The following is a 23,359-nucleotide window of genomic DNA, read 5'->3' on the forward strand; positions in this document are numbered from 1 at the left end:
TTTCTCAATAAGCCTCAAATGGCTATGGGGAAGGAACGCCGACCAGTTTAAACTTAAAAAAATCTACTTTTAACAGACTTTTTATTTCTACCTTTTCTTTTCTATTTACAGGATGAACACAATGGACCTTTGGTCTCCGAGTAGAGCGACTGCGTTAGTTCCAGTCGCGCGTCCTAAAACCTAAACCTTTGCATATACTTCGCGTGGAAAACGGTGGTAAGATCAGCCAAATGACATCAGGGAAGGTACCTGACGCTAAAATTGCACAAACGTCCACATGCATATGTTACCATCTCAATGCAGTCTGGAGGGGGCGGAAAACAGGAGGTTTAGAGGTTATACAGTTCCGCAGATATCACCAACCTTGGGGGACACTCTGTTTCAGATCTTGTTTCTGAATTCCACGAACGACTAGCGTGCACACACACATAATTGATTATCCAACGTTTAAAACTTGGCCGGAGGATTGTCTGCTCGATGTTCTCAAACCGCGTGAAGTGCTTGACAGTTGCAAAGGCTTGCGGAACCCATGCTGATGACCTATCTTTAGGGAGGACTAAAGCCTCAAGGGTCTTTGCTACAGGCGACAAAAGCTTCAGTAGTGTTCCAGACTTCGGGAACGATGTGGGTGACTAGCGACATGTTGAGAACTTTAGTGAGATACTCGACTCACGGCTCATACACCTGTTCAGCATTACAATGGAGGTTAAATCAGGGCGCAAACACTTGTTCCGCTTATGTTCACCGACCAAACTGCTAACTTCCAGTGTCAGCTCCCTGACTCTGAGGTCACTGGGTTTGGCTTGACGAAGTTCGCTCACGCTCATTTGCAAATCTCGTTGCCTCTGCTGGGAAGTTTGGTCTCATTTCGGGCAGCAGTGATGACACTTGCAGCAGTGACGATGTCTCGGAACGTCCTTCCTGCTACCCGAACTTTAGAATGGTTAGGCAGATCTCTAAAACGGTATTAGTGAATTCTCTGAAACTAGGCCAATTAGCTTTATTTTGATAGAGAAAGTGCGGCGTTCAGAGCTGATGAAATCCGCCGATCTGCTGAAGGAGACAATATGGGGAGATGTTCTCATCCAAGAGAAAAGACCGGCTGGCAGGTGACGTCATTTCTCAGACCTGCTGACACAATGGTTATGTCTAGCGAACTATGACACTCTCAGCTAATTCTGGTAGGGTGATCAGCAACTATCCTATAGCCTTCCCGAAAGCCACTACAGCTTTGGTGGATATGTACATATGTGGAAGGACATAGCTATGTCTTCAGAAGAACCATTGATAACAATGATCGGAGACAAACGTCAAGGAGACATTTTTCTTGTTAATTTACCATCGAACATCAAGAGATTTATCGCTGAGAATCCACCATTGGTATTGGTACAAGGCAAGTATCAAGTAACACTCAAGTGAATTCTAACATCAGGTAATCTCTCCTTTAGACAGCCTATCGATGATCGATATCAGCGGAACAAGGATCACCAACAGTCGGCAATAGACTTCAGTAGTGAAATGAAAGCCGATGCAAGAATAATTCGCAATACTTCCATATGGTAAGGTAGAGGACCACTCGGATCAATAATAATTGACTTCGAACATTCTATGAAGAAAACATCCTTTTCAACAACTTTTTTAAAACCGAATTGAAAAGTAGAAATTGTGGTCCTAATTCTGAAGAGTGGATCTGTTGATCTCTCTTTTCGTCCTTTGGAAAATTATTTCAATGAATTTTTCTAAACCGCATCTATCGATTTATCGATAGGTCAGGCAACTTAGTTCTGTCTTCAGAAGAACCGTTGGTGACAATGAACCGAGACAAAGGTTAAGGAGAAGATTCCTTGGTAATTTACCAACGAACATCTAGAGATTCATCGCTGCGAATCCCCGAGCGGGATCGCTTTAAGTCAATTATCAACTAAATTTTAACTGCAACTAATCTTTCATTTTGACTGCTTATCGATGATCGATAGCGGAACAAGGATCAGCAACAGTCGGTAATAGACTTCAGTAGTGAAATGAAAGCCGATGCAAGAATAATTTGCAATACGTCCACAAAAATCTTGCGGCATTGACAAGATTCTGGACACCGAGTTGAATTAATCAGGAGAAGCCGTACTCTTTCTCTACATCCTTCTCAATCCCTGTTCTAAAATTGTAATGACAAAAAGCCCACAAAAAAAATTAGTTCAACGAATTCTTCTAAACCACATCAATAGATTCATCTATAGGGGAAAAATACTAAGGGACTATCAGTTCGGATTCAAAGAAGGACACTCAAACAATAATACATTGGGACTAATCCCTACACATGCAACATATCGATTCAAAAAAATAAATCTTTTGCTGTGGACCTGAACTTAGGCAAAGTCTTTAACACCATTCGACAATATAGTGTATCATGCAGTCATATTCGTATTCAATCAAGAGACCGCATGTTAGTAAGTCTCCTCTCATGGATAGAAACTTTCGTGTGAGAGTTGGAGATGTTATGTCGGAACAGCTACCGGAAGAGAAGACGACAAGTGGTCCTAATCCCGAAGGGTGGATCTGATGCTTGTTCCTACAGTAGTTATATAGGCCAGTTTGTCGTCCTTTTGGGAAATATTTGAACGAATTCTTCTAAACCCAATCAATTGATTCATAGATAGAGAAAAATATTGAATTTAATAAGTTCGGATTTAAAGCAGCGCCCTTCACCGATCATCCAAATAAATTACAGAAGATGTGTCCCAAAGAAAAAAATACAGTACCGTTGGATAGCGATTTGAAATAGAACGATGTCAAAATGGGGAGATCAAAATGGTACAGTCGACTTTCACAACGCCAAGAATTTTAGACGAAGCTAATGTTCATAAGGTAGAGGAAAGTACAAAAACATGAATTAAATCTATGATGGTGTTTTCGGGGAAATGCAAAATTTACAGGATAAACTCAAAATAATTTAGACGATAAAGATAAACTCAAAAGAATTTAGACGAAGCTGATGATTAAAATGGTGAATAACAAGTAAAAAAGTATCAGTCGGCTTTGCCGACGGAGATATACCCTCAGCCTGTGCAAATTGAAACACCTTTTTTCACAAAAAAAAAACTTATGTATTTAGGGGGTTTCAAACCGACAAAAATGCTGATTAGAATTAAACTTCAAAAATTTTGCGGAAAAGGTACTTAAAGGAATGGACCGACATAGACCATGGGATTGCCGTAGAGGTTTTTACACCCTTCGGGCTGTTTTCTCAAGAAGTATGGACTTGCCCCTGAAACAACTATTACCATCGTAATTGAGGCAGCGAATGTAAGTTGCTGCAACAAAAATCAAAGTGATTCAATAACAGGTATTTAAGTGAACTTATCCAAAATTTTGTGTGGGAGGTACGGGATGGAGTGGACAAATATAGTCCATATTCGTACCTGATCTATATCTGGTACATATTATGAGAATGTGTAAAGTATGGACCAAATCGGTCACTCCCATCAAAAGTTATCGTGCGCACAATTTTTCCGTATATTTTTGAACTTTTGTGGTTTAGGTACCTGAAGGAGTGGACCGATATGGCTTATCTACGAACTTAAAGTAAGTTTGGAAACAATATTATGAAGGTCAAATTTTGGCCGGAATCGGCATTTCCGTTCGAGAATTATCTTGCGCTTCCACCCATTGACATGGTGTCATAGGGTTTTTTTTTCAACTTTCAGGCTATTTTTTCAGGAAGAGTGGACTTGCTCCTGAGGAAACTTGTACCTTCGTATAGGCGACAGTGAATACAAGATGTTACAACAAAAACCAAGGCGATTCGAGAGCAGGTCCTAAACTGAACTTTTCCGAAATTTTGTGTGGGAGGTACTCGAAGGAGTTTACCGATTGAGTCCATATTGGAACCTCATCTAAGTCTGGTAGAAATTTCGTAATGTGCAAAGTATGGACCAAAACGGTTACTCCCTTCAAGAGTTATCGTACGCACAAATTTTCCGAACATTTTCGAACTTTTGTGGGGAAGGCCCCGGAAGGAGTGGACCGATATAATCCATCTTTGAACTTGAACTAAGTTTGGACAAAATATAACGAAAGCCAAATTTTGGACCGAATCGACAGATCCTTTCGAGAGTTGTCTTGCGCTCCAAAAACTACACACGGTGTCATAAGGTTTTTTGTAACTTTCAGGCTATTTTCTCAGGAAGTATGGACTTGCCCCTAAAGAAACTTACAGCGTCGTATAGAGGACAGCGAATACAACTTGCGTAAACAAAAATCAAAGCGTTTCGAGACCTGGTCCTAAACTGAACTTTTCCGAAATTTTGTGTGGGAGGTACCCGAAGGAGTGGACCGATTGTGTCCATATTGGAACCTCATCTAAGTTTGGTAGAAATTACACGATGTGCAAAGTATGGACCAAATCGGTTATTCCCTACAAGAGTTATCGTTCGCATAAGTTTTGCGACAATTTTTGAACATTTGTGGGGGAGGTACCTGAAGGAGTGGACCTATATGGCCCATCTTCGAACTTAAATCGAATCTGGACAAAATATTTCGATTCCCAAAATTTGAACCGAATCGATTGATCCATTCGAGAGTTATCGTGCGCACCAGCCTGCCAGACAGACAGACGGACGGACGGACATTGCTAGATCTACTCAAAATTGTCTGAAACGGATATCGTACAAACATACTTGGGGTCTAAAACCATTATTTCGATGAGGCACATTTTTGGTCGTATCAAAGTGTAAATACCCTCTTTAGCCTAAAGGGTGAGGGTATAAAAATACAGAAATACAATTTATGGTGTTTTCAGTTATGTACAAAATTTACAGCCGCCCACAAACAAATTACGGACACAAAAACAACAAAAGGTTGTGGACAAATTATCGAGGGTGAGCAAAAAGATGCAGCGACTACATTCAGGCAGAAAGAAATTAATAAAGAAGTGAAAGAAAACCAACTGCTACTGATTTTTATTTAAATAACTAGTAGTGACGTCATTCGTCACTACAAAGCCATCTGAAGGAGGATTGTTTTCAGGTCGCTTCTAGCATACCGTTGAGAGATCGCCAAAATATTTGAACAAATGATGTCTGAATCTCAATGTAGAGAAATATACGTCATTGGCATTCTAGGACAAACTAAAATCCACTAGAAACCCGTTTAGAAGATACATTCCAACCACCAAAGTTAGAGACACCATTTTTAAATATCAGTTAGTATGAAGTACTTCTATGATAAATTTAATTTCTGTCGAAAAGTGGATTATGCATTTTGCATACCAAAGTTGGTTATCATCAAGTAATACGGTGATAATCATTTTGTGTATTACCACCCAATTAATTTGACTCTGCCAAAATAATTATTTTTACAAATATTACAATTTCTTTAATTCCGAGTATCAATACCGGAAAGTAGCAGGTGGGCGAGTTGAGTTGTAAATTATATCGCGAACTAAAGCCGTCAGCAGTAATCGTGAATTAAGCAAAGTCTAAACTAAGTAAACTGAAAGAATACAAATCTTGGTAAGGATGATATTGACGTAATGTCTAGGACTGAGGTCAACGATTACAGCTGTTGAACAGTTTGTTGTATTATAAGATTTTCTCTAAACTTCCTGGACAAGATCCAATTTGTGGACAGGGGATTGGTGTTTCATATCCCATGATTCCGTCTTATAAAAACTACGTGATGAAGGGCTGCTTTACGATGATGTATTACCATCGAGCGATCGTCAGCCCCGGCTCTGCCAAAATTAATATTTTTAAAAATATAACAAGTGGATTTAATTCGGATGAAGTTCTCATATTTGGTATATTCAATCAGTTGTAGCCTACATTATTACCTCTTCTACTCTCCCTTATTTATCACCTCTGCCCCATTTCGTTGGAGAACATTAGTGATTGAGGATGCTGAAGCAGTATTTTCTTCAGAGAGTGAATATAAATATAGGAGACTAGCAGGTGGGCGAATTGAGTTGTAAATCATACTACGAACTAAAACTGCAGTAAAGAAGTATATGAAATTAAGCAAAATGTAAACTAAGTAAACTGAAGTCTTGTCAGAATAATTGAAGAAAAGTCAAGAAAGCATTGTATAATCGTAATGTAAACGAATATTCCTTTTATTTTGTGCGAATAGCATCGCGAAATAAAACAACATCTGCATAGAGTTAAGTTAAACCTAATTTCGTAATAATATTTTTGTACAATTTTTGAACATTTTGCATCCTAAAAGTCACCTAGTGGGTATGGAAATGTTTTCTATAACGAATAATCTGTCCACCTGTTGTATTACACCGGTTAAATTACGCAAGCTTTTAAAATGTATAACTTACCGATTATACATATACTGCAGACTCCAAAATATACCCTCCTCCTGCCAATGTGAAATGAACAGGCAACGCATAACGCCCACATCTAAAAATGTTGCAGCCGAGACATCAGCATTAATACTTTCCGATTTATCCGATTCCGTTTCCCGCTCCATTGAAGCACTGCGTTTCTCTTTCATTGAAGCACCACGCATCAATTCCTGCTGATCAAATTCAAATTTTGTTGATGGCTTATCCTTGTCCCTTGAATGTATCGACTGGCGACTACCTCGGCGACTTTGTGGTTGTTGTTGGGTCAATAGGCTGGCATCAGCCTGTGATTATCATGTAAAGGAAAAAATAACGGAAGTTAGTGTAATCAACTCCACAGTTTAAAAATATATAAAAGCATTTAACAATTACAGTAAAAAATGAATTGTCCATTAAATGGGAAGCAGAAGGTAAACGAAAAATAACAACACGTTCATCTTCAACACTGGATGCTTCTTCGGGTATGGTTTCGGGGAAAAATTCCTTGGGCGATGACACCCAAGAGCTCTAAAAACATTTAATATCCATTAATAATTAATAATATGTATGTATGTATGTGTATGTAGGTAGGGTGGTTATCGAAAAGAAAAACGGAAAAACGAAAAACGAAAATAAATACAAACATTCATATTGAAATTACACACATATAGAAGAAGAATAGAATAGCTATTGAAGGCTTTAGCTATGTATGGCAGGGTAAATTCTATAGTTATGTGCGAACATACCTCTTCATCCTGGCGTGTTGTGTGATCAGAACCATTGCTAGGTGGTGAATCGACTTTTGGTGACATGGCATCAAGGCTGGCGGATTGTTTACCTAAAAAAGGGGAAAATGATTTCTTTATTAATTTAAAATTTTAACAAATTGCCAGGGTGAAGATAAGGTTAGGTTCGAGTCGAAATCGTCTCTACTATTCGAGGTTATTCTAAACATTTGTATCCAGATATTTTCTGTTAGTTCGGATTCAGAGAAGGGCACTCAATCAATCATACATCGGGACTATTCCCTGCATATGCAACAGATCGATTCGAAACGATTAGATCGTTTGTTGTGGGCCTGGACTTTGGCCAAGTCTTTAACACCGTTTGACAATATGGTGTCTCATGCAGTCATTCGCAAACGATGAACAGACCTCAAGAGTAGAAACTTCCGTGTGAGAGTTGGAAATAAGGTCGAAACAGGAGTTCTTCAATGATAACTTCTTGGAAAAGTGTTATACATCTGTTCGCCAGGGACATACGCAGGCCATCTGAAGGAGAATTGCTATAAGGTCGCTTCTGGCATACCGTGGAGAGACGCAAAAAATCTCCAGAATATTTCAACAAATGGAGTTTAAAGCTCAATGTGGGGAAATACACGTCATTGATATTCGAAGGCCAACAAAATTCCCTGCAAAACCAACCATCAAAGTTAGAGACAAAATTTTTGACAATCCAACATCTGGGGTTCTTCGATACCCAATTGATCCGGAACCACATTACACCTATGTTCCGGGCAGCGGCTGTGTTTAGGAACAGCATATCCCGGAATGCCTGGTCCGGATTCTTTTGGCGGGATATGGCTTCAGGACCAATTTATTTGTGCTTATTCTGTCACTTCCTCTACCACCACACTCAAACTTCGGTGACTCGTACATGCGAGGGACTAGGACATGGACTATGTTGTTGCATGCTGCGTGAACACAGCCACCAGTGAGTTGTCATCGTCATCATCAGAATTAGCGACCCCCCCCAACAGCAGCCGCACAAGCAGCACTTAACACCATTATTTTTGCAAATTTAATTGCAATGGATTCCGGGCTAAGATGGGGAAATAGTGGGTTTTATGAGTCGGAAGAATATCCTGGCCGCGGCGGTGCAGGAAACCAAATTCAACAACAACTGCAGCTTACAGTTGTGATGGTTACAACGTATTGAGAAAGGATCCCACCAGAAGTAGGGGTGGGGACTAGAATTCCTACTGCACTAGTCTGTTTAATACAAACCTACTTCGCTTGAGCCTGACCCTAATAACCTGTACATGGAATGTATGGCGTAGAATTGCTGAACGTATACATCCAGCCGATAAATTTATGTACTACAAGTTATAGGTCCAACATTAGTCAGATTAAATTAAAATAACTTGAGTACCTCTTCGGATCAGTCAGTTCGAAAGTGGCATAACCGTGTCCCACAATTCACTTATTCCGGCTCTTCACTTATTGCGCCTCTTCGCATGGTTTAGCCACTTGTTCCGCTTATGCTCACTAACAAACCATCTTGTTGTTCGGGTGGCAGAAAGTACGTCCCTAGACATCATCATTGCTGCAGCTGCCTGTCATATACCTGCTGGTAGAATAGCCGAAGTGAGACCAATTTCCAATTAGAGGCCACAGGATTAGTAAATGAGTGGGATGAACTTCGTCGTGTCAACGTCAGTGACCGCAGAGCCAGGGAGCTGATACTGGAAGTTAAAAGATTTGTCTGTGAGCATAAGCGGAACAAGTGGCTAAACCATGCGAAGAGGCGCAACATTGGAGCCGGAATAAGTGAATTGTGGGTAACGGTTAAGTCCTGGAAAGATGAAAGATGGAACATCAGTCACGTTTGGCGACGCTACGTTGACTATTCCGAAGAGATTATTTTAATCGACTGTTTGTCGAGTACCCTGGGAATTCAGGAAAAAGAAGTCCAATCCCCGTAGAATAAAAAGGGAGTTCCTCTAGGTTGAGTGATATCTCCGAAAGTGTCTAACCTCTACCTCTCCTGTATTACATCCATTTCAGACGGCATTGAGACCGTAACGGATGGTCGTACGATCTTGGCGCCAGATACCTTCCTTGATGTAATTTGTGAAAGGCTGAACTCTTATTTAACTGACAAAAAGGTAGTAACACGCGAGGAGGCGTGCACTGAATGGAATGTCATGGTCGATGGCAGTAAAATTCCTATCACCAACTACCCCAAATTATAGGGGTCACATTCGACACAGCTGTTGGCGACAAGCACTTTGCAAAAATTGGTGTACAGATAAAGAAACCTTGTTGATCACATATACCGCGACTGGTCGGTTTGTGGTAAGCTATGGGGCGCTAGTGTGGTCCCTGAGAATAAGAAAAATAAGATGGAAAAATATTCAAATCTGTAAGAATGCCACCTTGAGAACTGCAATATGGTGCCTTCTCATGTCTTCAGTGGACCATATACATTGGGAGACAAAGATTCTTCCAGCACAGCAACACAATTGCATGCTTTCGTTGCAGTACTTGCTCGGGGCTTACCGTGAGAGCAATCCTAAACACCATATGGTTAAGATGACCCCCATTCACCCATGTCAGAAGAGATCTTGACGATCTAGAAAGAGAGGTCCAATGTTACAAGAGATAACCCCCTAGGTCGCAGATGCCATAAACAACAACCGTGTGTATGTGGTCCTCGGAGAACATCTAAGGACCCAACTAACTCGGGATGATCCAGCCGTCTAAATTCCTATATTGCTTTATAAATCCTGCCCAGCATGCGACACAGGTCCGCACGACACACTGCATCTTTTCAACTGCTCTGCCAAACCTACTCAACTAACTCCAATAGCTTTGTGGCTACAACCTATCGAAGCAGCCACATTTCTAGAACTGGAGATGGACCCAGAGCCAGATTAAGCAGAAAAACGAACTTACAAACTTACTGCTACAACAACAACAACGAGCTAAAATACTTTACGAGCGCTTAGAAGAAACATATGACCGCTGTCCTGCCCATGACATTAAAATTATTCTAGGTGATTTTAATGCCAAAATTAGAAAAATGAAAATATCTTTGGCCCAACAGTAGGGAAATTCAGTCTCCACAGCGAAACATCTGACAGTGGCATGAGGCTGATACACTTTGCAGCTGCAAAAAACATGTTAGTTTTCATAGTATTCATAAGGGCACCTGGCTGTCGCCAGATCAATGAACAAAAAATCAAATTGATCGCGTTGTGATAGATGGAAGACTTGCATCGATCGTGTTGGATGTACGATCGTTTCGAGGTGCAAACATAGACTCGGACCACTACCTTGTTGCGGCAAAGGTACGTACCAGATTAAACGTAGCAAACAAAGTGCGAACAGACACAACACGGAAGTTGGATATCGGTAAGCTGCAATCACAACAGATAGCCACAGCATATTCCACTCAACTGGCCCAATTGCTTAATCAAAACTCGTCCCGATAACATATCAGCAGAATGGCAAAGTATTGCCCATTCCATGCAAACAACCGCAAAATCCATACTTGGATACCAGAAACCTCCACCGAGGAATCCATGGTATGACCAGGAGTGTCGTGCTGCTACCGAAGAGAAAAATGTGGCATATAGGGCTACTTTATAATCCGTAGCAACGCGTAGCGCACGAAAGAGGTATCGAGGAAAAAGGAGAGAGGAGAAACGTCAATCTAAATGTCAAGCATCAAACCGATGGCTTTGGCACTGGCACTGGCACATCCTTCTGTAGAGACCAGTAAGGTAATTTGGTAACTGATACAGATAGTGTGATCGGCATATGAAAAGAACATTTTTCAAAACTTTTGGTATCCACAGCAGCGAAGACGACGAAGATACCGCAGATCCAATCCCAGAAGATGGTATTGAATGTATACCGCCCAGCCAAGATGAGGTAAAGATAGCAATAAATCGGCTGAAGAATAATAAGCCAGCAGGAGCCGCTGGCTTACCAGCCGAGCTGTTCAAAACCGGAGGCGACTGGCTGATAAGGTGTATTCATCAGCTAGTTCGCACCATCTGGCAGGAAGAACGAGTACTCGATGATGGGAACCTGAGTATCCTGTGCCCCGTCCAAAAGAAAGGAGATTAGACAGTATGCTCTAACTATAGGGGCATAAGACTACTCCCTATTGCCTACAAGATCGTGTCAGGAATATTGTGCGAATGACTAAAGCCTATGGTCAACGAGATAATTGGGCCATACCAATGCGGCTTTAGACCTGGCAAGTCCACAACTGACAACATATTTACCCTGCGACAAATCCTGGATAAGACCCAAGAGATGCAGATCGACACCTACCACCTTTTTGTCGATTATAAAGCAGCCTTCGACAGCTCGCTGCGTTCAAAGGTATTCCAAGCCATGTCTGAATTTGGTATCACCGCAAAGCTCATTCGGCTTTGTAAAATGACTTTAACTGACACGAGATCTTCAGTTAAAATAGGAAAGAACCTCTTCGAAGAGTTTTGTACCAAAAGAGGTTTCAGGCAAGGAAACAGCCTTTCGTGTGATCTCTTCAACATCCTGCTGGAAAAGGTCATACGAGAGGCAAACTCAAAAGAAGTGGCACAATCTACACCAATAGCCACATGTTACTTGCTTATGCTGATGGTATAGACATCATGGGACGATCAGTACAAGAAGTAACTGATACCTTTGTGAAGGTCGAAGGAGAATCTGCTAAAGTTTGTATGGCGGTAAACGGCTAGAAAACCAAGCTGATGGTGTCGACGCGCAATGCGTCCATTGAGATCGAATCAACAAAGTTGGTTCCAATAATTTTGAGATAGTAAAAGACTTCGTCTACCTCGGCACCGCCGTAAACACAACAAACGACATCAGTTGTGAAATAAAAAGAAGAATTGTATTGGCCAACAGATGCTACTTTGGTTTAAGTAAGCAGTTTAAGAACAAAGCCACATCTCGTCAGACAAAAATAACGCTCTAGAAAACACTGATACTGCCCGTGTTGATGTATGGCTCCGAAGCCTGGGTACTTGCGCAAGCAGACATGACAGTGCTTGGTGTGTTTGAGAGAAACATTCTTCGAAAGATCTACGGACCAATCTGCGTTGACGGTGAATATCGACGTCGCATGAACCACGAGCTGTATCTGTTATACAACGACATCAATATAGTTAAACGTATCGAGGTGCAACGATTGCGTTGGCTAGGCCATATCATAAGTATGAGCGATGATGAACCTGCTAAAAAGGCGTATAAATACGGGCCGCTTGGCGGTGCACGCAGAATTGGCAGGCCAAGGAATATATGGCGCAAACAAGTGGATGAAGAGATGAAAAGGCGCGGTATTTCAGAAAGCGAAGCAATAAACAAAGAGAAAAGGATATATTTTCTTAGTTCGGCCTATGGAACAAATGTTCTGTAATGGGCCACCTAAGTAAGTAAGTTATTTTATTATTTTAACAAGGGCGTGTCGCGCGAAATTAGTACTTATTTGTTGACCACTTAAATAAGTAGTTAAATAAGTACTTATTAAAAGTCGTGACTGCTAATTTAACTACTTATTTAACTGGTAAAAAGTAACTACTTCTATCGCGCGACATGCCCTTGTTAAAATAATGGGTTAGCTGGGGGTTTTGTAATGAGTATTTTTTGCTGGGAAAGTCCTTGCAGTTTTTATGGGCAATCTGCGAATTAAAACTGTATTAAATATAATGTCCTCAAAATTCGATTTGCCTTCTTTCTTGTGTCCGATATATTCCATTAATTTAATACTTATTTCCAATTAGTTATCCGAATCTTTAAAGGTAATATACTTACGTCCAGTAAAAACATCTGTTGATCCTTTAGGTGTGGGAGCACACAATAAATTGCGTGCCTTTGGCTTAACAGGGGCGGTGAAGCATGGAGCTCCCGGGGCACGATTATCCCACATGCCTTGCCATAGCTTAATGCCATTTTCCAAGCGGCAATTTTGGAAATCCGATTCTTTTAAATGGTGAATTATGGGGGCAAATAAATAGACAAACAACTGCAAGCCAAACAAAAAGCAAAACATTTATTATTTGCTCTTAGGAAAATAAGCAACTCTTCTCCGATACTTACCGTAATGGTGGGCACCGAAAACAGATATTGTTCCATTGATTTGCCTTTGTGATCACCATCACCAGCCCCCAAGGCACCCCCTAAACCACCTTCATCTCCGGCACATTCCTCGGCGGCATAGAGTAAAATCCATTGCATGGCATATAGCAAAGTTGTTTCAATTTGTCCAATAGCTTGCATATCCTTAACACGACTATGTAGCAGAGCTGATACACAATGCATGACATGGGGTAACGCGGCCTGCAATAGACGCCAACGCGGTATTGCAGCCAAACCATCGGTCAGAGATGGTGACAGGCCAAATTGTATATTCAGGACAACGACTTTTTCAAAGGACTAAAATGTTTAATAAATATATTTTTAGAATATTTGGGAGAAATAGTTTCTAATCAAAATAAAACACTTACCTTACATGCTCCTTTTGATTCCTGCGATGTTCATATATTTCCCAGGAAAAAATATAATAAATTTTAAAATATTATTTCAAATTTTTGTATTATGAATGAATTTGTGTTTTCTAATGGGAGGGTTTTTGAATAAAATTAACACAATTATAAGAAAACATTTAACATCAAACATAAAAATATATCAAAAATTGTTACTTTGTACACAAAAACATGGAAGTAGAAAATAGGTCCATTGAACATAATCAAATTTATATACAAAAGTTTATTAAGTTTTTAGTGGTAAAAACTGTTTCATTTTAAACAAGAAAAAATAAATGAGAAAATTATTCAAAAGATTCATCTTCCATACATCATTCTTTGTGGTACTGGAGTATAATATAATTTTTTTTATTGCAATCAGGACCTCGAGAAATTCGAAAAGATACTTGAACAGTCCTTAAACTGCACTTGGTGCAGTTGTAAGTGTCGCAAAACTGACATATTAAGGAGAAAGTGAAAAACTCACTTCCAAAAGTTTGCAGGGTTAGGATATACCTCGAGATTGATACCTTTATATAAAAAAAATAATAACACAGAATAATGCCAATATTTTCCACACTCTTAAACTCAAAATATGTATTTAGTGGAAGACCTCGTGCCTAATGGTGTGGTATAGACCTTATCGATAACAAAGACATAATTGATTTCTTGATATTCTTAAATTTTAATAATGCCTCATAAAAAATAACAAGATTAAATTAATTTAAACAAATACAAAATAAATTCAAAGGAAAAAAGTATAAAAACGCAATTTTGAAAGAAAAATGGTGTTTTGTGGTGGTGGGTGGTTGGGTGAAAGTCATTCATTTCATTTTCTAGGGGTAACTAAATGTTTTAGTTTTTTTTTTGGTTTACCGCTTAAATGGCAACTTACATGGTGTCCCGGTGCATGTTGACAAAACTACATCAAACGTTATATAAGACAGACACAAGAAATGTTAAATTGATTTATGTGATTGATTTTTTAGTATTTTTTTTATTAAAATAAAAATTCGTGTAAATAATTAATTTAATTTTATTGATGTATTAAGTATTGGTTTTAGTTCAAAGCAACAAAATTGTGGATAAATTACAACAATAAAGAAGAAACAAACATTGAATATAGATTAAGCCACAATTAATACATAGAATAGAAAATTAAAAATATATGTATATTTTTATAAAAGATACGGTATAATTTATTGATAATGATGTTTGTTGTTTTAAAAATTCGATTAATTTTGTTTATAACCTGCAGAAAATCTTTGGTTTTATTTTTAATATTATAATTAATTTTTTTTAAGATAAAAGAAGAACATAAATGAAGTATTTTTCGACACGTGGTTGCTACTAATCATTATGAAAATCCTTAGTCCATATTTAAATTTTTCTGAAATGACAATTTTTTTTCCTAAAGAATTAAAACATGTAAGAGCGGGTAATTGGGTGGTACTCTTATATGGGGGATATAACAAGCTTTCTGCGGAGAAAGTTTTGTAGCTCCAACTACCAAATTTTATTGATTTCGATGGGATGAGCCTAAAACCTCTAAAATGCAGAGTCAGATAGCTGACATGGAAATTCATAGAAGAGTTGGTGAGCACAAATGGAAAAGGAAGCTAGAGCATCTGAAGCGCTGTAATCGGTAGCAGCAAATTGTGGACAACGGTTGAGGCATTATCGAACCCTGGGAAAATGGGATGATCGAACTTTTATCATGTTTAACGGCGTGTTTGTGACAGATCCTAAAAGGTGCGAGGGTTATTTCAAATGACAATTTATAGTGGCCGGAAGAAGCGAAGTCCTTTACTAAAGCAGCTGATTGAACCACGAGTAGAGTATCTGAGGAAAGCCCTCAAGTTATCGTTACATACATACATATATTTCCACAACATCACCGAAGCGACAAGGGAGACTTCTCAATGATATGGGGTCTACATTTTATTGTCCGAGTCCGAACGGCGTGTCTGACGGCAACATTTGGAGAGAAGTTTTTCATGCCGGACGTGCTTAACATTGCAGCACGGTGGCTCCACTCTACTTAACGTATCGTTCGTTACTCTAAAAGCGCTTGGGAAAATTGGCAGGGTGGTCCGGCTACAGAAGCATAGCAAGGATGGCCGCAAAGGTGAATCATACAGGTCCATCTTATTTTTGTCACCTGTAGCACCTTCTTAAGGCGTTACTCCTCCCCCTCGCTTGAGCCTGTCTCTAATATCCCCTACATGGAATGTATGGGGGTAGCAGTCAGGTGTGGAACTGCCGAGATAGAGTTGCAGAACGTATACATCCTGCCGATAAATAGCTGTATCTCAGATTACGGGCCTGACATTAGCCCACTTCTGGTAGGTCATAATCGTCTATTCCTGGGGGACTTCAATGCGCATCATGAGATGTGGCACTCTGTCCTCGGAAACGACCAGAGAGGTACAGCGCTGGCTGAGCAGATTGATAGCTCTACGTTTTGCACGGTCAATGAGGACGCCCCTACCAGAATTGGAGGAGAGTGTCACAGTTCACCAGACATAACCATCGTGTCACCTGGTCTGACAAATGACGTTACCTGGCAACCCGTCATTTCCCTTGTATCAGACCATCTCCCCATAATTGTCTCCATTAGCAGACCACCCGATTTCATTGCCTCTGAACGCCGCACATTCGTCAATCATAAGAAAGCCGATTGGCCGGGTTTCAGAGAATCCACCAATCACCGCTTCAGAGAACTGCCCAATCCTTCTGATGTTCGGGTAGCGGAAAGGACGTTCCGAGACATCATCACTGCTGCAACCGCTCGCCATATCCCTGCTGGTCGAATACCAGAAGTAAGACCAAACTTCCCATAAGAGGCGACGGCAGTAGCAAATGAGCGTGATGGGTTTCGTCGAGCAACCCCAATGACCCCAGAGTCAGGGAGCTGACACTGGAAGTTAACAGGCTGGTCGGCCAACATAAACGGAACAAGTGGTTAAATCATCTGAAGAGATGCAACATTGGAGCCGGTATATGTGAATTGTGGGCAACGGTTAAGTCACTCTCGAGCCCTGGAAAGAAGGAAGATAGGACCTCAGTCACGTTTACGCTGATGCGAAGAGCTGCACAAGATATTTTAACAGACATTTTGTCGAGCATTCCTAGAGTGACAGGGCAAGGAGGAGAGTATTAGATCGCATCAGATGAACCACCACAGTTTACAATGGATGATGTTGCGAATGCCATCAGGAACGCTAAATCTTCCAAAGCGTTGGGCCCTGATGGAATCTCCATGGTAATGTTGAAGCAGCTGGATGTGCCGGGAGTGGAGTATCTCACTAAAGTTCTCAAACTGTCGCTAGCCACCCTTATTGTTCCCGAAGTATCGAAAATGGGCAGGGTGGTCCCGCTACTGAGGCCAGGCAAGGATGCCAGCAAAGGTGAATCGTACAGGCCGATTTCGCATTTGTCGCCCGTAGCAAAGACCCTTGAGGCCTTAGTTCTCCCCAGTATCAGGAATAGCTATCAAGTTGCTGATCATCAGCATGGATTCCGTAAGCAGCACGGCACGACAACAGCGCTGCACGCCATCTCCACATATATTTGTCAAGGACTCAACCAGAGACAGCCGTGTGATAGAACAGTAATGATGGCGCTTGACTTATCAAAAGCCTTGGATACAGTCAGGCACTCCACGCTGTTTGAGGTCATTGAGCAGACAACCCTCCGGCCAAGCCTGAAACGTTGGATAGTCAATTGTATGTGTGCAAGCCATTCGTACGTGGAATTCAGGAACAAGAAGTCCAAATCCCGTAGAGTGACACAGGGAGTTCCCGAAGTTGTTGTGATATCTCCGGAACTGTTTAACCTCTATCTCTCTTGTATTCCGCCTCCTCCAGACGGCATCGAGATCGTAACGTATGCGGATGATTGCACGATCCTGACGTCAGGTACCTTCCCTGATGACATCTGTGGGAGACTGATCTTACCACCTTTTTCCAAGCGAGGAATATGCTGATTACGAATTGGAAAAAGATTCAAACCTGCCAGAACGCCGCCCTGAGAACAGCAATAGGGAGGCAAAGATTCTTCCAGTAAAGCAACACAATGAGATGCTTTTGTTGCAGTACTTGCTCGGGTGTTACCGTGAGAGTGGCTAGGCCCGACACATTCAGACATATCAGGAAGGATATTCATGCTCTAGAGAGGGAGGTCCAACAATATGGGAGAGAACCCCTAGATCAACAGGCATATCAAGCAGGTTTAAATACTATTCACACGGATGCAGTTGCTTAAGCCATAAGCAAATATAGTGTGAATAAAGTCCTCGGAGTACATTCCCCATCTATCGCAGCTGAGGAGCGTCAGCTGCCACGCCAAACCAGAGTAGTTTAGTTTTGGCTCAACTACGCTCGGGATATTGCAGTCGCCTAAATTCTTGTTGGGCGGAAATCGACCGCGCCGTGCAAGACATCTGCCCAGTATATGGCATGCGCCCGAAAGACACGAGACACCTTTTCAACTGACCCGCCAAACCTACTCATCTAACTTCAGTGGATCTGTGGTTACACCCATCGCAGCAGCCACTTTCCTGGAACTGGAGATAGACCTAGAGCCATATTGAACAGAAGAACGAACATACAAACATAATAATAAACACTGTTACAACAACAACATACGGACGGACATGACTAAATCGATTTAGAATTTTACACTGATCAAGAAAATATATACTTTGGTGGGTCATCATTTTGATGAGTTACAAACGGAATGAGGAACTTAATATACCCATCATCTTATGGTGGAGGGTATAAAAAGAAAAGCAACAGTTAGAGAGAAGTGGAAATATATTCATTTTTTGGCTAATGAGTTGCCAGTTTATGATAAGAAACGCACAGTCGGAATCGCTTATAACGTCTTCCTTAATAATGGCATAACGGTTATAACGACAAAATTCAAAAGACTCAAATTTCTGCTACTACAAAACAAAGCTATATTTGTTGTTGTCGGTTATAACGACCAATTCCGTAAGTCCCTTGACCGTCGTTATAAGCGATTTCGACTGTAATTCTTTCTCCTCAAGAAAGCCTAAAGAGCTGTTACTAGTAGCACCATTGTGTCGAAAAAACCATTGTCATAAAACATATACAAACTTATTTCTTTTCTTGTATAGAGATTCCTTTCAATCTGAATTGAAAAATAAAAATAATAAAAAATAATTTAGTTCAACATAAATAGCCGTATTTACAGCACATTTGAATAAAATGTGTTTAGTTTTTCGTTTTGAAGTCATAATTTATGTACACAACAATTTGTTTCACAAATATATATATATTTTTTTGTGATTAAATTTGAATTCTGAATTAATAATAAATTACAACATATACTTACCATACAACTGGCTTCATGTAATTTTCCCAATTTTGGTCTTATAAAGGGAGCAATTTGTTGCCATAGAAATGTTTGCACCGATACCGGTAATCCCAAATCCTGTAAACCATCATCCTGATCAATATCGAATTCGTCATTGTTATTCGGATGATTATTGTTATTCGTTGTAGATGTGTTGGCAACCATTTTGATTGGTTGGTGTTTTGTTGTTATTTTGGATTTTGATTATTTTTTACTTCCTCCTTTTTATTTTATTTGTTGGTATTTTTTATGTGAAGTTACATGATTTGGTTTAATAATCTGGAAAAACAATATATTTGATTTGTTATAAACAATTCCCAAAACTACAGAATATTTTTTCTAGAGGAGCGCATTTTTAATTAGCGAATTCTGAAAATCTATATGAAAAGTGTCTTTATTTCAATATTAGAAACAAAAAACCTAATCGTAAAATGTTTCTGTATCAGATCTGTTTGCAGACAGGTAAACATCTGTATATTTTTCTTTTTTTTTTATACCCTACACCACTATGTGGGGAGGGTATTATAAGTTGGTTTTGGCCAAAAAGTTTGTAACGCATCGAAATAATGGTCGTAGACCCATACTTATATATATCAAAATGAATGTCTCGACGAGCTGAGTCGATCTGGCTATGTGCGTCCGTCTGTCCATCTAAACCTTGTAATCACGCTACAGGCCGCAATTTTGATCGGATCGTCACGAAATTTTGGATGTTGATGGGGGTCCCGGAGGGGAAGAAGCCTATTGATTTTGGTGATGGTCGGATAATATTTAGGGGTCGGAAAGGGCAAAAAACTTAGGTGGATAAAAAGACAACGCTTTTTTCCAAAGCCAATATCTCAGCTTCTATATGGGGTATACCAAAAGCAAAACCTGACAATGAAAGCAGAAAATATTACCTTTCTAATGATGTAGAGTAGGTGCTCGTAGGTGATCAAACAACGAAGATATCGCAATAGTAGCAAATAAAACCCTAATTTTCATTTTTGCGATTTTAATTATATTGACAAATATCACAGCTTTGGTTGAAAATTTTCCGAAAGCAAAGCCTGACTATGAAAGTAGAAGATCCCGTCTTTACAATGATGCAAACTAGGTCGGCGTAGGTAACCAAATAACGGAGATATCGCAATAGTCAGTAATACATCCCATTTTTCTATTTTTTTGGAAATCACGCTACAGGTCGCAATATTGATCGGATCGTCACGAAAATTTCAGGGTTAATGGGGGTCTCACCGATGAAGAAGCATATTGATTTTGGTGATGGTCGGATAATAATTAGGGGTCGGAATGGGCAAACACTTATTTGGAGAAAAGTCAACATTTTATTTCAAAGCCAATATCTCTATTTCTTTAAGAGGTATATCAAAAGCAAAACCTGGAAAGGAAAGTAGAAAATATCACCTTTACAACGATGTAAAGTAGGTTGTCATAGGTGGTCAAATAGCAGAGATATGGCAATAGTCGATAATGCATCCGATTTCCGATTTTTTTGTAATCACGTCACAGGTCGCAATTTTGATCGGATCGTCACGAAAGTTTAGGGGTTAATGTGGGTCCCACAGAGGAAGAAGCCTACTGATTTTAATGATGGTCGGATAATATTCAAGGGTCGGAATGGGCAAAAACTTATTTGGAGAAAAGGTCTACGTTTTATTTCAAAGCCAATATCTCTGTTTCTTTCAGAGGTATATCAAAAGCAAAACCTGGCAAGGAAAGTAGAAAATATCACCTTTACAACGATGTAAAGTAGGTTGTCGTAGCTGCTCAAACAACATAGATATCGCAATAGTCGGTAATGTATCCCATTTTCCGATTTGTTTGTAATCACGCTACAGGTCGCAATTTTAATCGGATCGTCACGAATTTTTTGGGAGTTGATGCGAGTCCCACATAGGAAGAAGCCTATTGATTTTGGTGATAGCCGGATAATATTTAGGGGTCGGAATGGGGAAAAACTCATTTGGAGACAAATTCAAAGATTTATTCTTTGTGAATATATTGGCTTCTAGTAGGGGTATTCCAACGACAAAGCCTGTCAATGGAAGAAGAAAATATTACCTTTACATTGGTGTAAAGCAGGTTGGCGAAGGTGGTCAAACAAGGGAGATACCACAATAGTCGGTAATGCATCCAATTCTTCCATTTTTTTGCAATCAAGCTACAGGTCGTAATTTTGATCGGATGGTCACGAAATTTTGGTTCCTTATTGGGGTCACAGAGACAAAGAGGCATATTATTTTTGGTGGTAGTCGGTTTATATTCCCTAAAAGAAATGTTTACCAGTGAAAAGCTTATGCTCAGGGGTAGATGTAGGGTATCACATGGTCGGCCCCGTCCCGACTATAGCCTTTGCTCACTTCTTTGAAAATACATATGTTAAAAAAATTTGTTTTCCAATTCCATTTGAAAAAATTAATTTTTTTCACAAAATTCATCGATGCACGTAAATGTTATAGCGGTTTTTATTCTCATATAAAGGCAAAATAGTTAAAAATGTCTTATTTGTTGTTATGAGAAAATTTATGCATAAATCTTTAACAGCATTCCATATCTATTCAAATATTTACTCAATTTATTTTGATCTTCATGGAAAATCAACAAAAAATAAAAAAAAAACTTGAAGTAAATGGGGCAGGAGCCCCAGAATCCGTACCAACCTTAAAAATAAAACTATAAATATCTATAGAATCTAGACTCTACGCATTCATTGTATAATTTTATTTTATGATATGAATATGACACCAAATTTATAGAGATTGGGTATATAAATTTCATATTTAGCAACGACAACGGACTAAAACTTATAGTTGAAATATTATTTTAAATATATGTTTTGGTTTGATCAGAAAAATTAAAAAATATATATTTCGGGATGAAAGACAACAAGGAATGGTCCTGACCGGCTTTAACATGGTAAAGCCTAGGAATGAATGAACTTTTGTCTATTAATGCCAATGGTAACGTTCATTCCATTTAATTATTAAAAAAGGTCACGCACAAACCACTTTGAAATTATATTTTTGTGAAAAATTTTACATTTTTTTCTTTATTGTTAGTTTTATAAACCCAAAACGGAAAAAATTTAAAATTTTTATTACTCCCACGAAAAGCCACATAACCTATGAACAAAATGAGACATTGATCATAAAAATCGATGAACATCTCACATTTTTATTTACAATTAAGTGAAGGTATCACATGTTGAATCGAAAAACTTTGACGGTTTTTTATGATTCTCACAATTTGCAAATTAGTGAAAAAAGGATAACTCATTTTTATGATTGCGGTAGGGAGCTAATAAACTCTCATAAATGTATGACTAATTGCTCTACTGGTTCATTTATGGGAGTTACTCCTTTACATTCAATGTATGAAGGAAAGGATTTGCCTCATTTACTGATGCGAGTTTTAAATTTTAAATTTTTAAATTTTAATTAAATTTTACAACGCACACGTGCTGAATCAAGTATAATGTCACCATAAACAAGCCCATTTATAAGTACCTGTCAGAAAAATATTGAAAAATTCTTGTATAAATAGGTGTTCATTGACCGTTTTGTGTCATTCAACAAGTGTTGAAAACCCCGAAAAGAACAAATATAAAAAGTGAAAAGTGAACTACATATAACATGTCATTCAAGAAGAGTGCTTCCAACGCGGAGAAGAACAAAGAACCTAGTCCAGTTTCCAGTTTCAAGCGCCATTAAGAAGAGGCATACTGGCAATTGTGGAAACAGCACTGAGTGAACGGAGTCGCATGCCCCTGAAGATACACTTCATTGGTCGCATCAAATTTCTTCAGTCTACAACAAAAGGACGTACAGATAGGATCGCTCTAATTGCTGTAGATCGCTGTAATTCTATGGAGTAAAATATTGAACTTCCCTCATATATTGGACCAAGCCATTCAGGCAAAACTAAGAACTCTTCTGAAAGACTACGAGCGCTGCAGAAGAAAACGAAACTTTGTTCCAATGAAGGCGAGTGGATATGCAAAGAAGGCGAGAAACTCTATAAACTGGTTGGTTATTCAAGCGGCAAACCTGCTGGTGTCAATACCATTCACCCGTCCAAGCGAAATAAGACAATAGAAGCGAGTGCGCCCACATTTACCAGTTCAGCAATACCTGATTGTTCCGAAAGTGGCTCGGATTTTTACGACAGTAGTACCGATAGTCCCTGGGAGGATGAAAATGCAGCATCAACGAGCAAAAGGAAGCATAACCAAACAGAAAGATTTCGTCCAATAGAGCAGCTACGATGTTCCAGCAGTTTTCCGCTGAAGGCATTGAAATCTTAACCCCACTTAGTAAACACGCTTTATCTGGAGGAGTGGAGCATGCATTTTTACGGCAAACACCTTAAGAGCTATGATTATCAGGCAGTGG

General features: G+C 39.5%; 1 protein-coding gene across 1 annotated transcript in view; it reads right to left on the minus strand.

Annotated features, from left to right (window-relative positions):
* Positions 1-23,359, minus strand: part of unc80 (unc80, NALCN channel complex subunit) — a 102,971-nt gene that overhangs the window by 49,389 nt on the left and 30,223 nt on the right. Inside the window, exons 2-9 of the mRNA XM_073959781.1 lie at positions 18,948-19,247; positions 14,482-14,508; positions 13,569-13,589; positions 13,162-13,497; positions 12,877-13,087; positions 7,072-7,163; positions 6,719-6,853; positions 6,320-6,630 (exon numbers count right to left, since the gene is read on the minus strand). Coding sequence (XP_073815882.1) covers positions 6,320-6,630; positions 6,719-6,853; positions 7,072-7,163; positions 12,877-13,087; positions 13,162-13,497; positions 13,569-13,589; positions 14,482-14,508; positions 18,948-19,133 — 1,319 coding nt within the window. The 5' untranslated portion in view covers positions 19,134-19,247. The remainder of the gene's footprint in view (positions 1-6,319; positions 6,631-6,718; positions 6,854-7,071; positions 7,164-12,876; positions 13,088-13,161; positions 13,498-13,568; positions 13,590-14,481; positions 14,509-18,947; positions 19,248-23,359) is intronic.

The sequence above is a fragment of the Musca autumnalis genome, unplaced genomic scaffold (genome assembly GCF_047663935.1).
Source record: "Musca autumnalis isolate F117 unplaced genomic scaffold, ASM4766393v1 scaffold_1, whole genome shotgun sequence".
In the NCBI taxonomy this organism is placed as follows: domain Eukaryota; kingdom Metazoa; phylum Arthropoda; class Insecta; order Diptera; family Muscidae; genus Musca; species Musca autumnalis.